Source organism: Rhodnius prolixus, unplaced genomic scaffold (genome assembly GCF_049639745.1).
Source record: "Rhodnius prolixus isolate KJV_2025 unplaced genomic scaffold, Rpr scaffold_3, whole genome shotgun sequence".
Classification (NCBI taxonomy): domain Eukaryota; kingdom Metazoa; phylum Arthropoda; class Insecta; order Hemiptera; family Reduviidae; genus Rhodnius; species Rhodnius prolixus.
In genome coordinates, this window is record NW_027411603.1 from 36,416,109 (window position 1) to 36,432,950 (window position 16,842).

General features: G+C 32.2%; 1 protein-coding gene and 1 long non-coding RNA gene across 11 annotated transcripts in view; one reads left to right on the forward strand and one right to left on the reverse strand.

Annotated features, from left to right (window-relative positions):
- The window catches only part of LOC141452433 (uncharacterized protein CG43867), a 488,462-nt gene that overhangs the window by 9,279 nt on the left and 462,341 nt on the right, over positions 1 to 16,842 (reverse strand). For 5 of the 10 annotated variants that reach the window (XM_074124579.1, XM_074124577.1, XM_074124581.1 and 2 more), the window contains 14 exons: positions 10,618 to 10,752; positions 6,933 to 7,162; positions 5,090 to 5,295; positions 4,894 to 5,008; positions 3,261 to 3,417; positions 3,050 to 3,182; positions 2,869 to 2,967; positions 2,403 to 2,656; positions 2,148 to 2,312; positions 1,898 to 2,059; positions 1,076 to 1,243; positions 669 to 774; positions 462 to 574; positions 187 to 384 (listed from right to left, as the gene is read on the reverse strand). In XM_074124579.1, coding sequence (XP_073980680.1) covers positions 187 to 384; positions 462 to 574; positions 669 to 774; positions 1,076 to 1,243; positions 1,898 to 2,059; positions 2,148 to 2,312; positions 2,403 to 2,656; positions 2,869 to 2,967; positions 3,050 to 3,182; positions 3,261 to 3,417; positions 4,894 to 5,008; positions 5,090 to 5,295; positions 6,933 to 7,162; positions 10,618 to 10,752 — 2,241 coding nt within the window. Of the gene's footprint in view, positions 1 to 186; positions 385 to 461; positions 575 to 668; positions 775 to 1,075; positions 1,244 to 1,897; positions 2,060 to 2,147; positions 2,313 to 2,402; positions 2,657 to 2,868; positions 2,968 to 3,049; positions 3,183 to 3,260; positions 3,418 to 4,893; positions 5,009 to 5,089; positions 5,296 to 6,932; positions 7,163 to 10,617; positions 10,753 to 11,129; positions 11,149 to 11,922; positions 12,268 to 16,842 lie in introns of those variants that run through there. The other 5 variants (XM_074124582.1, XM_074124580.1, XM_074124586.1 and 2 more) reach the window with 4 other exon arrangements.
- LOC141452444 (uncharacterized) lies at positions 6,538 to 16,636 on the forward strand. Its single transcript, XR_012457410.1, has 3 exons — positions 6,538 to 6,706; positions 11,812 to 11,971; positions 16,530 to 16,636. It is a non-coding gene; the product is annotated as an uncharacterized lncRNA (long non-coding RNA).

Here is a 16,842-nt window from a genome sequence, read left to right on the forward strand (position 1 = left end):
TGATGTGGGAAATAAATATAATAGAGTCTATTCTGAGAACATTACAAGAGGAAAGCCTACCTCTCCCCTCCAAAAATGCCTTCAATAAAAGTTAGGTTTTATAATAACCTAGAAAAAGTGGTAATGATAAATTACTCAAACAAACAAAAAATTGCTAAAAATGCCATGCGGGATAGGGGAACTTACGCGGTGCCTCAACTTGGCGAATACCTGGACGCCAGTCTTGCTATTCACATGTCTTGATGTTTGTTTCACAAGAGCGCACATCATTTCCGCTTGAAGTTCCCACTGATCCAGACATTGTTGTAGAGCATTCTGAGCTAAAACTACATGGTAATCAATACCAGCTGATTCTACGGCTACAGATGTGAATAGCTGACAACTCTGGAATAACAATGGATAATAATGATTAGAAACATATTTTTAACAATGCTTAGTAAATTTCTAAAAATCTAATTTACCTTGAAAAGTTTAATAGCGTCCGCTTGCAATGATTCAGATGAAAGTGTTGTAAGAGGAGTGGTAATGGTTTCTTTACTGTGCAATAAGAGCGGATGTCTCCACAAAACGCAATCTGTGAAATTTAATATAAATAATTAGAAAATTTGTAACAAAATTACCAATCATCGACATAAACCATAAATTCTTCAGAAATCCAAGAAACTTACTTGGATCACCATCAGTTTCCATTAGTTTCTGCACAAGTTGTTCATACTGTGTTCCTGCGTTGGGTCCAGCTCCAGATACTACCGTCAGATGATACAACCAGGAGTCCTAAAATAAGTCAAACTTTAAATTACAAAATATAGCAGGGAAACTGATTTTTTAATTGGCATAGTTGAAATTTCGAGAATAGAATCGATGTGTGTGGGATTGGCCCAAAATAAAATAGAAGCTTCTACTAGAAAAACAGTTCAACGTTTCGGGTATTTTGGAGTTCAACTTCAGAAGATGGAGGTTTAACGATTGTTTTATTATTGGCCATTCAACCCATCTGAAAATATTGCAATACAAAATTTTGCCTTTTTTTTTTTTTTTTTAAAAAAAACAACTTGAATACTGTGTAAAACTTTACATTTTCTTGTTTTGTCGGCATAAGTAGATAAGTCGGGGGTTGATGATTTGGAAATATTCCAATAGTCAATTGAGTAGGGTCGCTATCTCTATCTTCGCTGTCCGAATCTGATACATGTTCTACTTGTTGCACTCGAGCATCTCTCATGTTTATTTGACCCACAGCATTCTGAAACAATTATTATTGGTAAAAACCAAAAGAACTGTCATCACCTTAAGTTTTTTTCATAGAACATAGTGTGGTTACATTTCAATTCCCTATTCTATTTTCAATTCCCTGCCTTTTCTTAGAGTTTTGGTTAGAGAATATTTTGTCATTTAGAAAACGATAAACATAGCTACTCAACTTTATTGAGTTGCTGATACACACAACTTTACTGATCTATACCACCAATTATCCAAAAACTTAAAAAACAAAAAATGTACAAACCTATGTTCAATATATGTACCAACAAGATAGCTTAATATTAGCTAATACAAAAACAAAATACAATATAAGTGTAATAGTAAATCATATTTATATACATTTAAATTAAATAAAATAATTTATTTCAGATTAGACACCGCAGATATGGATATTTATTCTTCTTAGAGATTCCCTAACAATTTATTCTACCAGGTTTTGCACCGCCTATTGGTCAATACTGACCTTGACGAAGAACTATTGGGTTTTCGTCACCTAACCTAACCTAATCTACCAAACTATAACCCAGTTCATCATTAATTGACAAAAAATACCAATAAATAACAGAATAACAAACCTATGATCAATAGGTTGAACATCTAATTATTAAAATACAATGAAATAAGACGAAAAACTTACATTATCAGAAGGTGATTTAAAGTAAAGGAACATCTTTCCAAGTAAAACACACCAACACTTTTTTGCATGACCATTTCTAACTTTGGTTAACCAACCTTGTAGAGTAGGTTTGTTATGCTCTCTACTTAACAGTAATTTGGTTGCGTTTCTTCTTTGAACGTTCTATGTAAAAAATAAATAAATAATAATAAATTTAAAATAAAATTATCTAATATTAGAAGCATGTGAAATGAAAGCTAATCGAACTTACTTGTAAAACTCGAACCCAATCTTCTGTAGCAGCAATGGAATCTGCTGTTAGATAGTAAGTCTTTTTTTCTGTGGCTATTTCAAATGTAGCAGCACCTTCCGCCCTGGTAATTCTGCAGTGTTCGTCTATACTTATTTCTCCCTGAGGTTTTCTGTTTATATCATTCTGAAATAAGAGTATCAATTGTATAAAACAACTTAAAATATAAATGAATAAAAATATATATATAGTAACTTAAACTCAATGAAAGTATACCTGGCTTTTCCAATATCTAAGTTTAGCATTATTGAGTTGAAACCATCTTCTAGTCCATGTTTTTAGTTTTCCACCAAGTTTAGCTAAGTGACCACTCTTTTCAATTTGTTCAGAAGCTGAAGCTGTAGGTCTAGGCACTCTGCTTGGGCTACCACCTGGTCCACGAGCTAGTCCACTCCAGTCTAACGACTCGCATGATACTGCGTCTGGGGGGATTGCATAATCATCGGACATGCCAGATTCAAATGATGTATCTACAGCAAACACCATACCAACTAAACATTCATCACACTAAATTCATTCTATTTTTTTCTTTTTTTTGGTTTTGTTTTCAGTGTAAACAATTCAAAGAACATTACAGTATAAAAAGAAGAAAACAAAAGTGAAGGAAAGAGAAAAAGAAAAATGAATGCAAATTCTAAACGTGAAAAACACAAGCAAATTTAGAAAGGTACAGTCAACTTACTTTTTGACGGTGATCCTGAGGAACTTCTTTTGGCTGGAGAGAAACTGGAGGTAGTTTGTATATGACTTTTACTAGGACTTGAGCTTGATAAGGACGTATCTAGAATCATTTCTTAATGAAATTAAATTATCAATAAGAGGGAAATCAATTTTTAAAAATGGAAATATTAAATTAATAGCACCTGTATTATCAGAACTACTATTTGTTCCTCTGGTAGTGCTAAGATTTAAAGCATTGGTGTGTTCAGCTTCACCATCACTAGAATCATCTGATGAATCTCCAGTAAATGGCATGGAACGGATTTGGCTTGCTCTCTAATCATTAAATGACAATATTTAAGGATTAAAATTAAACAGAGATTTAAAGAGGTATTATTTGGCACTATTACTTACTCCTTTAACTGTAGCGTATACAGGCACACTGATATCACAATATCCTTGGGATGTATGTAGCCTGGTTGCTGTGTTGTTATTGCTTGAATCAGGAGTTGGATGGGGGGCAAGGCCTTCATTTGCCACTTGATATATTCTACTTTCCCACGAAGGAAACCTGAACAATACAACATTTTTGTTTTTTTAACAAAAGATGATTCATTTAAATTCACTGATTACGTAAAAGAAAATTGCCCATATTTTTTCCAAGGAAATTAACCTATCCCCACGAAAAGTATTTGATGCATCAAGAAAATACAAAATGGAAATAATTCTTTTTTGATAAATAAACTATATTATTAAATATTTGAACAATATAAATTTACAATTTAACCTTCATAATAGTTTAGACTTAGAGGATGCTTAGAATAAGAAGAATAAAGTCGGCAGAGGATAATAATAATAATAATAAAGCTTTATTAACACCCTTTACAGAGAAAAAGCCTACTCTTTTGGAGGATTATGAATTCAATTTGTACAGTTCATTTTACAAAAATTCAAAAATGTAAAATAATAAGAAAAAACACCACGCAATTAAAATAATTAAATGAACGGTTAAAAAAGCAAAAAGTTAGAATGAAATATACTGAAAACAAAATAGGCTACATAAATTAACGACCAAAAATAACTAAAAATTACTTTCTTATACATTAATAAATTTAACTTCTTCATTAATAATTTAACTTCTACAACTCAAAATAATTTTTCATAACTTAGGGGATTAAGATAGTATAATCTGCAGCTAGAGGAGAAAGTTAGAGAAGGATGTGTTTGGTTCTTTTTGTGTGAGTAAGGAATAGAAGGATCGTAGGTGGCTATTTTTAGGCTGAGAGAGTTAGGATGACAATCTAGAGAGAAAAGGAGTTTCAGCAGTCGTATCTAACAGAGTGGGTAGATTCTAGTAAGTTGAAGAGAGACAATCGCAAGTTTTCTTGATGTTATAGTTAGAGGTCAGAAACATTGATGTAATGACCAAATTTGTAGAGGAGGAATTTTTTTCTGTACAATCATGTTTGAGTCTCGGAAGAGTGAAGGAAATAGTATTCTAGTAGACAGTTTACTGAAGTTAACTTTGCCCTGAACGTCTGTAGTAAAAAGTGAGTCTGTTGTCCAAAGTTAAGCCTAGGTACTTGACGTGGTGAGATCACGGGTTCAGAGTATTGTTGTGTCTAATTTATCTTTTGAGAAAGGGTCTGAGTTTAGTCAAAAAGTATAGCGTTACTCTTCTCATGATTTATTTTGTTTTTCCATTTAATGCAGTATTTAGTTAGTTTCGAAAATAATTCTGAATGATTATAATCTATGATTATATGACCTATAGGTAAGTATGGTAGTTAATCAGATGAAGAAAGAGATTTATAGGTTTATTTATTTATTTATTTTAAAATGATAAATCAGTTCTTAAAATTGTAATTTTACTGAAGGGTCAAGTATTAAAAGAAAAGCTAAATATTAAGCATGATATAGCTAACATCAAATTTTTATGTAAATTATTCTCAATAGTCCCAAAGTACAAGATCTACAATACATGCATTCACAATTCACACCTGCAGTGAATTTTTTCAAATTTAGAATAAAAATTAAATAGAATTACCTATGCAACGGAGGTGTTGGAGGTTTTGCCACATCCCAGGCATCTTTCTCAGTACTGGGTGTGTAGATTTCTGCATAGTCGTGTCCCTGCTCTGATTCCATGCACTCTGACTTAGCTAAATGTTTGAAAACAAATAATAATAATACACGCAACATCTTTTAAGACTCAATGTTCAATGTCTGATTCATATACATACGTCTTATATGAACAGGAAGAAGAGCTAAACTTTCAACAGCGGCTTGCAAATCATCACTCAGCTGTGCAGAAGGACTGGTATTAATTGTAACTGCAGTAGCTGACAAATGCCGTCTATGACCTAAGGTAGTTGGTCCGGGTTCTTGTGGGACTGGTTTGGGCCGGCGAGGAACTTCTGCATATACGGCTTCACTTTCGAGAAGGCCTCTGCAAAGAAAATCATATTGTAAGAAGTGAGATAAAAAGAAAAGGATCGCTAGTAAAGAACTAGAGAAACTCCCACTTTTAGAGAAACTCCCACTTTTAGAAAAACTTTATAAACTACACATTGAGTAAAATAGAATTTTGAATAAAATAGAATTATTAAACAGAAGAATGATATATATCTTCAATTTTGTTCAGTTTTGATGTTCACTTTGTTCCAAATAAAGAGCTATCTAGGAGTTATCCTAGACTGTATAATATATTTTAATAAATATAATACATAATCACGATCCTGTAAAAGAAGTTCCCACTTATTAATCAAGATCCACTTTTAAAATATCCTCCCTTGATGGACTGCTCTACAAGACTCTACTCTGTTCCCAAAACGTTTCAGAACAAGTGCAACGAATTGCAGTGAGCGCATAAATATGAACAGAACTCAACGTTTTCTCTTACATAACCAAATTAACAGATAACTTCTTCTTTGGACGGAGGTAAACAAAAAAATGTTCATTCAAATACTACCAAAGTAAAGTGATTGCCAGTTTTTCAGGCGGGCTTTACGTCCAACTACCAATTAGGTGTAGTGGACGGAGGCGACTAGCAAACATACTTTACTGTAAATTTCTTTTATTAACCATTAAATAAAATCCAAGGCCTAAGACCGGGGAATCGAACCCCAATACCACAATACAAATTAGCTTCACAGGTCTTCATACTACCATATCTCTCCATTATCACTTGAGCGAGCCTACAGGTTCTAGAAAGCTGAAATCCTGTATATAACAGGATCTCAGAAACCTTGTTGTTTATAATTTAATGTCTGTTACTCGACAGTTTTTACTTTACATTTAATGAGTTAAGACTTATGTTATTTCAAAAAGACCACGTAAAGAATGCTATAAAACTGTTGAGATTGTTTACCAAATCAATTTGTGAAAGTTTTTTTAAAATTTATTTAAAAATATTATAAAAGAGTTACAAAAAACTCATTTTGGGATATAATTAATGATTTAGAAGTTACTTTTACAACTGTTTTTGCTTAATTAGGGAAGCGTATTTATTGTGACGCCATCAGCTAGTTATTTTGAGTCTTCATAAAGATTTTATGAAACTATTTTTATTGTAAAAGAGTTCATAGAACAATGACATCATATACGTTTACCAGAATAAACTAAATTTATTTTAATTTTTTAGTTTAAGCCGTTTCTCGGCAACCTTAGGACTTTCTTTTAGGTTAAAAATTATTTGAAACCGTCAAAATATTGAAACTAATTTTCATTTAATGCACGTTAAAAAGGCATTTATAAACTAGCTAAGAGGATCGTTGAATGTTCATTTAACAATTTAAAGGCCCTAAAAACGAATAGTTGCATTACTCATATTAGCAAATATATCTTGTACAAGTAACTAGGTAAGTTTAAATGATAACAGAACAACTTAGTAGAAAGAGTTCTTAGAACAGAAAACTTAGTTCAGTTCAGAACAAATCCAAAATTATTGTTAAACACAAAAAATTTGCCACTAGATAAAGGAGATGTAATTTCAAGAGAATTCTATAAAACAAAAAATGTTATTACATTTTAAACATGAAATTAGTAATTTTTTTAAAAAAGTATTAATTAAAAATGAATACTGACTGTGTAGATGCTGTAGTATTTGAACGCAATAAACTTTGCGGTCGAGCTCTATCTGTACCAAGATCTGCCATATGTCTTCTAAGTAATTCTAGCTGTTGATTACACCTATGATTTTGTTCGCGCAGATGTTGGTTTTGTGCTTCCAATTCTCGTAATTTATTAGTAACCCATTCCTTAATTCTAGCTGCTTTTGCTTCAACTTGACGAGCATCAGCAAGACGTAATTGACGCTGTAAAATAAATAGAATACAAAAATTGGGATACAGATTTCAGCTTTTTTAATTATTTTGCAGTAAATGTTAATATTTTCAATTGAAATGATACATAAACTAAAGATATCCCCTCTCTTGCACATCAACTACAAAGAAATATCGACCTCCACTCAAGTAGGCTACCTCGAACTGTATTTAGTCAGCCGATTTTCATGAAACACACTTAATAGACTGAAAATACAAGAATGGAAAGAAGTATTGGATAACCATGAATGTACATAAACTAACTTTACAAAACACTTCTGAGATCGATCAGGATTGAAACCATCTAACATCCAGAGAATCGAAACCATCCAGTTTACAATTCTTGGACACATTGCACCTACTTAGTATGACTCCAAATTAACTCTACACAAACACCTCAATATCTTTCCCTTCGACAGTGAACGAAACCATTCTCGCTTCCTAGATAACAATTATTTTGTACCCTATTCCAATCCCGCTGCACATGCCCCGCGACTTCCAATAAACCTCGTCTCCGATCCTTATTTACAGAGTTCCAGCAAAGGCTGGCTTCTCTCAACACACCTCAGATTATGGCACTGAATTTTAGAAGAATAAAAAAAACAAAAATTCCTGCCAATTTCTCAAAAGAGACATTCATTAGATACTACTTGATTACAATAAAGTAAGAAATTCGTCCTCAGTTTTGAAATCGGGCACAAAAATGAGAAAATCAAAACAAATATACAGCCATATTGCAAATGGATTACCTTAAAAGAACTAAAAAAATTGATCAAATATTAATTATTTAAACCACATAAATTACAATTTTGTAACTGAACTTAAGTGAATTTCTTTCAACTGTTTTCCCGAATTATTTGCATTATTATCTACTAATGCATTCTAATTAGTTGACATTAAATATTTCGTCTTTCCAAAAATTAACAATTTTAGTTTAGTAACATTTGATGCACCGCGATTGTAAGCCATTGTCAAAACTGTACCGTGGCGATATTTCGTATCAATGGATTCCTAGAGCAAATATTTGTTTATACCAAAGCGGCCCGGATCGGATATCCGGACGGAGTACAGATAGATTATGGCTGCATTAAGATAGAATGTGTACATCCCAAAAGTCGATCATCTGGAGTACTGAGGCACCAATAACTAAGACAATTCTAATCAATTTTTTTTGGTTGTCTTCAATTCTCAAATATTCTTCATGAGACGTCTTCTTAAATGAAAATTACCAAATTTATTTCAGGCGACGTCCGTAAATAAAGTTCGAAAATAACATATAGCTGCCCTGTGCATAATATTGCAAATGTGCAATATAAATTACCTTAAAAATTGTAGGCAAATAAAATAATATTATCAACTTTTAAAGATAATATAGTTAAACGATAACCTTCCCAAGCATAAACATAACTTTGTAATAAATTAATCTTCAATAAAGCAGGCACGACTTTCTAAGCAAAATTTGCGCAATCAAAGGTCCGATCTTGAAACTTATATTAACTGACATACTGGAACTTATTAAGGTAATATATTCCTCTCATATTTGAATTCAGTGAAGTCTGTGATATGCTAGAAAATCTGTAACAAATATGAAATGTAATGCACTACAGAATTAATCATCTAACTGAAGAAAGAGACTAAATTAAGAGAAACAAAAATAAAATTAAGGTCTGAGCTCTTAGCTATTCTTACTTTTAAAATTTTTTCACGATTTCGTAACTTTCTCTTGAGAAAAAAGCAGTAGAAAGTAAGAACACTAAATCGAAACACTGAACTACGTTTTCTTAAAAAAATAACTCCCATAATTCAGTCTTAGAAGTAAGTGATATTATTACAATAGGTTCACTTAATTTATATAGAACTTACAATGCTCAGCCACAAGAAATAGTTAATATCAATTATTACTAGACAAATGTTATTTAAATTAACAAGTATATAATTTGGACGTATACAAGTTCATTGAAATACTTTTCTGATATTTTGGGGAAAATCGAACCCTTGACAAAATGTATTGACAAAGTGACAACCCTTAAAAAAATGTATTTAACCATTCGTTATTGCAAAAATAAAATATTTTTATCATGCATTATTGGTTGTAGCTTAAAGAAATGATAAGGATATTCAAAATAGGGAAATAAAGAAATATGGAACAAAACAAAAATAATAGCACAAACAAATCCTTAGCACACCGTTTGTTTTTGTAAACTTTGATCTCTAATCCTTAAAATTCACAGTGATGTGGTTTGGGCTAGGATTAATTTGAAGCTCGGACTGAATTAATTCTTATAGAGTGGTCCTCCATAACAGCTGCTGGCTACATAGACGACATTCTTTCGGAGGCTGTTTGAACCCATTCGTACCATACTTTTGCGAGGAATTTTCGTTTAAGCACGATAATGCACGGCCTCATTCAGTAAAGATTGTTACCCGCTACCTGGAAAACGCTTAAATCCGATGTTTAGAGTGGCCCAGCATGTAGTCCAGATCTAAATCTAAGTGATGAGTTGTCAAGACGAATTAAGAGACTTCAAATATTAGTAGATTCGCTTCAGGAGTTAAGGATTGCATTAGCGGAAGAATATTAAAATATCCCTCAGGAAATTATTCAAAATCTTATTAGGTCAATACCCCGTCGAACATACCCTAATAATTGTTAACATTTTGTTAATTTCGAACTACTTATTAATTTTTCTTTTTTTAAAATACCACTTGTTATTATTTACCTTTAATATTCCTAAGTATGTTACAAGTGACCTGATATTTATTCCAAAAGTATTTGGAGACGTTAATAAGAAATTGAATGGAAATCAGTACACATACTGAAGGGTGGCCACTTTTTTTGCCTCTAAGTGTAGATTTTTCTTCACCCTTTATTTACGTTTCAATTACTCTTTTCTTAAGTGTAGTACAACTTAAGTGGATGAAAACTGAGATAGTCCGACATAGGTTACGCCAGCAACCGGATCCAGAACTCCTTTTGAAGGGTAGAGAGGGAAATCTTTTAAATAACTTGGAGTAAGTGGATCTAGAAGTTGCCAGACAGGGATTACCCACTCGCTAAGACAATGAAACCTTCCACTCCTATGAATTCCAGAGGATAACCACTTTCTGGAGACACCAGACTCCTGTGCTGCCACCCAAAGAGGAAACATTCACCTCCACTAATGATTATAAAGCGATCAGGTCTAAAAGAGTCAAGGAAATGGAATGGCGCGGAAGTCTTGTCCAGGCTAACTAGCCAACTCCACTGGGTTATATCTCTTAATAAAGAGAATAAATTTAAATAAAAAACAAGAATAAAGACCTAAATTGTTCAAACAAGAGTTAAAGGAGAACCAATATCCTCCAAACTAAGCCATTTTAAACCAATTTTCTTTTGAGATGGGGGCCTTCTTGAATATCATTTTCAGCAAGACACCTCTAGCTTTTATTAGTAATAAAAGATGATTAACCTGTTGTTCAACCTGTGACGCAAGTTTATTAATAGCTTGTTCTCTTTCTTTTTCTTCACTCTCGGAGGCGGCAACTGATGGTCCAGTACCTCCACTCCACTCTGCCTCCACCAACCTCTGTTCCATAATCCGAACCTGCAATTTAATTTTCTACTTAACTTTATGTTTAGCTTAAGATAAATTAGTTTTTTATTCACAGATAAAATGAGGTTAATTTTTGTCATAATTATGTAAAATTCAATGAGATCTTGTTTTCTTTATTTCAAGATAACTGGGGAATGATTTATCATTAACTGAATCTATGTTTGGACAGAATAAAGATACATTGAAATAAGATTAGCTAAGCAGTATTAAAAGATGATCTACTCCTTGATATCTTACAATTAATATTACTTGTGTACCCAAAATTAGAATTTTACTGCTGGGAATGCGCTTCACAAGCTAAAATCTAATTGGAAATCTAAATTAATCAAACAAATATAGGTTTTCTATTATTATTTTTAGTTTCTTACTTCATTTAAAGGGCATCAATTGAGTTTTTAAAAGGACAACTTCTTTGTGTTACGTTACAGTACAGTTTAAAGCTTGAGAACCCTTTAATAACGTTGAACATTGTATGGGTATTGTTCAGTAGGGAAAAGAGAACCCATATGTTGGCGACAGAGAAGGGGGCTAACCCCCCGCGTACTAGGCTAGATCGATAAACTAGGGCCTAGGGGTGAAGTTATTTTTTTTATCATGTGTAAAATCTGTTTTGAATGTGACAGCTGGAGGAATACATAATGGAAAGAGACGGAGAGAGTAAAAATGACTCATTGGGATAGTTTTCAATTCTGCATCACTTTTAATCAACATAATGGGGCACAAGAAATTGGTCAACGATTGTACAAAAAAATGTAGATACCAATACAACTTTTTTAGAAGTTTTTTTTAAAACCAAAAATAAACAAGAAGTTACAATTTTTTGGTTCTTCTGTCCACTCTTGTTAGCGTCTTTTTAACATAATATTCAAGATGGGGGACATGATGGTGGAAGATGGGACATTGTAGTAGTGTGTAAATCTGCAAATGATTGAGTAAGGTTATGACCTTTGATGGGTACATCAATAACAATAAAAAATTATTGGTAAAAATAACGTTCTTTTTTTAAAAAACAGATTATATTTCACACGATTTAAGCATTAATGTTCACAGGTTATAAATAAAATTGGATTCAGGTCATTGAAGAGGTAGGCAAAGCAAGAATATAGGGTAGATAAAGCTATAATGCAACTAAGAAGGGCCAAGGGCAATCAATTTACTTACGGAATATTCGTTATATTCATAACATTGGTCAGCTCATAATCAAAATGCAGTAAGTTCACTTCTTTTAAGTCCACTATATCACTATAACACTACAGAAACTAATCAAATCTATTCTAATTAATAACATTATTTTCTCCTTCGCCAACTTTGCAGTTTCTTTGCTAGCAAATAACTTTATAATGCGTTCATTAAAAGTTAAAAAAAAAAAAAAAATGGTAGAAAAATATCTTAACACCGGATAAAATACTAGTGTGTATGTGTTTAGAAGGAGTGCGTATGTCTGGTGTAAGCACGCCAGTTTAACTCGCCGCCGGCTCTGTCGCTTCCCAAGTTGGTCGGTACGCAAAAATCAATGAAAAGGGGCGACCCACACTCCCTTCACTGTGACTAGGCTGCGCCCGAGGCCCGTTGCTAGGCAACCCTAACACTCAGACCTTGTTCATACGCAACTGGGCGCGCCAATTTTCAAATGTTGATTTATAATTAGAAAATACTATTAAAATTAATATCCTAAGTAATAATGAATTATATTTCAAGAATATTGACGTCATTAAGAAACATTTAATTCGTTAAATGACGTATAAGTCATTCATAAAAAAAGCAAAACATAGTGAACAGATTTGTGAATGAGGTCATATCTATAATTATTTTTATGAATGACCAGGTGACTGCACATGTAATTATTAGACAAACTGAACCATAGAGTTCTTGCGAAGGACACCAGCATTTTAATTACACTTATATTTCTCTGCATTTGACTAAAATTCGCTACTTATTTTAAATTTTGAGACCATTTGTACTTTCTAGTCAACTTTTAGAACCTGAGTGGACGACATGATGTCGAGATTTCCTGGATACGATAGTAACGGATAGTAGATAATGATGAGGGAAATGTAGTTTAAAAAACGAACCGCAGAATTAGATTACGTTAGTTTCTGTACAAATTGGCCACAAAGTCTTTGCCATTATGATCGAAAAGATCTCTTCTTAGCATCAACTGGTAAGAACACTTCTTACATGTTGTATCTACTGGTCTCCTGAGGCGATTCTCAAATTTCGGACCCAGATAAAACCCTCTACTTCGGTTTCTACCTTGACAACGCTTCACCTAGAACCTCCACAACTGATTTAAGCGAAAGCGCTTCACTTAAGTTATCTAATTATCATAAAACTGCTTACAAACTGATTGGTTATGACTTTACTAAATAAGAATAAGCTCCACAAAGCCCTACTTAGCCCCAATTTTCGCACTCTTATTTAACTGAACTGAACGTATCAGCTAAAGCGCTCTAATCTAAATCGCATCCAATCCCACGAATTCAAAAAACTCAAGAACCATCGTCAACGCACGTTTTTTTTTTTTGTTAGACTACCCATACTAAACCAAAAAATCCCATTATTCTACACCTAGCTCAACCTCATTACACTAAATTTCATTCCAAACACTCGTGTATAACTGAAACCATGGATTCAAAATTGGTGAGGAATCGGTCAAAAATAAAAAACAACAACTCGTCTTTTTGCCAACGTTTCGACAAATATATCGCCTTCTTCAGGGCCTGGATATTACAAATAAAACAATACAAACAATTTAAAGAATTGAAAAATCAGTAATATAAAAATGAAAATAAATAAATAAAATACAATAATTTTTTTTATAATTATTGAAACTTATACCCAGGCCCTGAAGAATGACAATATATTTGTCGAAACGTTGGCAAAAAGACGAGTTGTTGTTTTTTATTTTTGACCGATTCCTCACCAATTTTGAATCCTTAATTTAATAATTTTTGCGATCACGAAACCATTATGTATTCATATTAAACCATGTCCTTCCTTCGAAACCTCTCCAAAAAAAATTAAGCGTCAATAAGTTTCGCAATAAGCACGATAGAAGAAGACATCGTTCGAATTCACTTCATCGGTATCATTTGCTAGACTATCCAATCCAGCTCATGATGAGCAACAATGGATGGCCCTGATTCAATTCTTTCAAGACAGTTTGCTCCATAAATGTTCATTTAATTCCATTTACTTAAATAAGAAAGGAAACAAATTTCATCATTTATTATCAAATATTCAATTTCCAAAATTTTACTTACAGTAATATTATCTCATGTTGGGAAAAAATAAAATAAAATAACTTTGAACTTGGGACATATTTTAAAACAAAGATTTATGATGACGTTTCTATCTTTCATTTAATATTTTAAAAACATATTACTTCGCAGATAATTATTATAAAAAATATTGCTAATTATTACGTAAAAGATGTAGCAGTATTTGCATGGTTTAGTTTCTCGATTGGGTGGTACTCAGCAAGCTTGTAACTTGGTTAATCAAATATGATAATTTGCATGCAATGCAAACTAGATTGTGGCACTGTAACATTGATGCCTTTCCAATCAATATGCACCCTAAATTTATGTCTCAATTCCATGGCTAAGTAGCATTGTTCCAAATTAGAACAATATTGGTTTCATGGTCAGATTAATTTCTATAGAGGATGTACTCTATTAAGTGGTTAACAATGCATTAGATAAAAAAAAAAAAATCTTCAGAAGACTTAAATTAAGAGATCATTACACTAATTTAATTCCAAGTACCTAAATAATTTTGTCAAACAAAATCTCGGTTTATCCATTTTTTGAATCTCTTAAATAAGTTTTTACTCGCATTTAACGATAAATTAAATTAATCGATAAATAAAAACAAAACACAAAAAATCTTGAAATATATCGATAATGGGAAATGGTAATTTCACAAAGAAAACTTTTACTTCTTCTTAATGAGGTTAGCAAACTACAAATTATCTACGTCAAGTTTATTTCCTAGAAATGTCCATTTTCCAGTTTTTTGAGTCCGTAAAAGTGGTCTTTTTGAAAATGATGTTTACAAAATATCTTGGTTCGATTGTAACTTTAACACAATCATTACAAATAAATAGCTTAAGTAATAGTCAAGTCAGAATGAATTCAAATGCCCAAACTTTGCAGGTTGCGTTTATTTTAAGATAAATTCGTTTTATTGTACAATTAATGAATATACATTGATCAGCTCGTCATAGTTCAAATAATTATTACTGTTATTATTTTTTTTTTTTAACTTAAATTTCGAGGCCCTTTTAAAAATGAGCCCGGTGCTCTTCGTTCTAAATTCACCTCCTGCAATTTCATCTGCACTTTAGCCTTTTTTGTTGTAATAGCAAAGCTTTTATATGATTGGCGCAGATTAAAATTAAAGCACAGCTTTATGATACGAATAGCGAGTATAAACTGAATTTACTTCCGTTAACCGTTCAGTGCACCAATAAAATGCAGCATATTTAATAGAAAGAATTTTGCATTAAAGCAATTTAAGTAGTTCTTCAATAAGAACTTGATTATCGTGTCATACAATCAGCGAACAAGAACAAGACAGTTTTTTTTTCACTTACTCTGAGTTTAGCGATTTTGGATTCCATAATATTAATAATAATAAAAACAGTTTGCGAATGATGTTACCAGTAACTAAAATCTAGGCTAACTGAGAGTGTTACTCTAAAAACTAGAAAGTATGCCTAATAGAGTAAATGTGCCATGAACGACTAGCTGGAAACCGTGAACAGTTTACTAACTATACGTAACCCGCCATGCACACTACTAAATATAGGCTACCATCGATTGTTTTGGTAACACTGAGGATTTTATGACCTCTTAATATTACGATTTCTGATAAAAATTAGTAAATAAGGTTCCAGAGAATATCATACAGCAGCTAAACAGTTCTGCTTTGTTGGGTTTAGGTCTTGAAAAAATAGTTTTATAAAAGTTAACGAACTATTTGTTTCCACAAAAATTAAATAAAACAGAAATCAAAATATACAATGAAAACGAAAAGGTGCAGAAGTAATCAAAATATCTTTGATATGTATACTTAGATCTTCGACAGTAGATTTTATCAATAAATAGGATTGTTTTTAAACCAGAAGGGACGAATATTGAGTACTGCCATATTGGTGATATAAAGATGGACGAGAACTACCTTCGTTGAAATAGATTTAGGATAAATAGTAGGTTCTTAGAATTAAGTAGGAGCTATGGTAGAATTTAGATTTTAGGAGCTTGTAGAATACATATGAGTCAGAACTTTAAAAATAGTTACAAAAAGCCGTGTTAGTGATCAAACCAGGTATTTTTAAGTTTAACACTAAACTTAACACGACCGATCAATTGACCGGTTTTTTAAATTTGTTTTAAATTTTCTAATTACAGCGTTATCATACCGCCATTAAACTTCACGACTTTTCCTAAAATATGTATACAATTGTTTTTTTAACATTCACTTCTTTTCCTAATATTTGATTTTTGAGAAAAATATGTAGTCCGTCTTATCTACCGCGACCGGTCTTTTGACCGGCTGAATATTTTCATTTTATTGTATTTATTTATTTATTTTGTAATTCTCTCGCAAACTCAATTTGATAATGCATTTATCGGATTATTAAAGTAAATTCCCAGTAAATATCCTAGATTCTGTACACTTTTGCATACATCATTTTACACTGTATACTTTATTTTGTTAGTATTGATTTTACTGTGTGCTACTTTATTATTACTTAATTACAGGTAGTGCTGTTTTATTTATTCGCAGTGAACACAGACAGACGGAAGTTGCCATTGCCAGATATATCTTTTATAACTACGCTTATATTTTGTTTCAAAAAATAAATAATATTATTACTGAATCTGTGTGCAAAAAAATGCTGCATGTAGCCGACTTCATCGCAGAATAATTATGAGTGTTTTTTATTCGCGTTTTCTCTGAACAGTAATATGCTACAGCTCTAGATCAGAAAGTTGAGAACCCTGGTTCGAGTCCAACTGGAAGCATATTGATTTTCTCTTAGTGGGGAACCTTTGCAGATCGCTGTCTAGATGC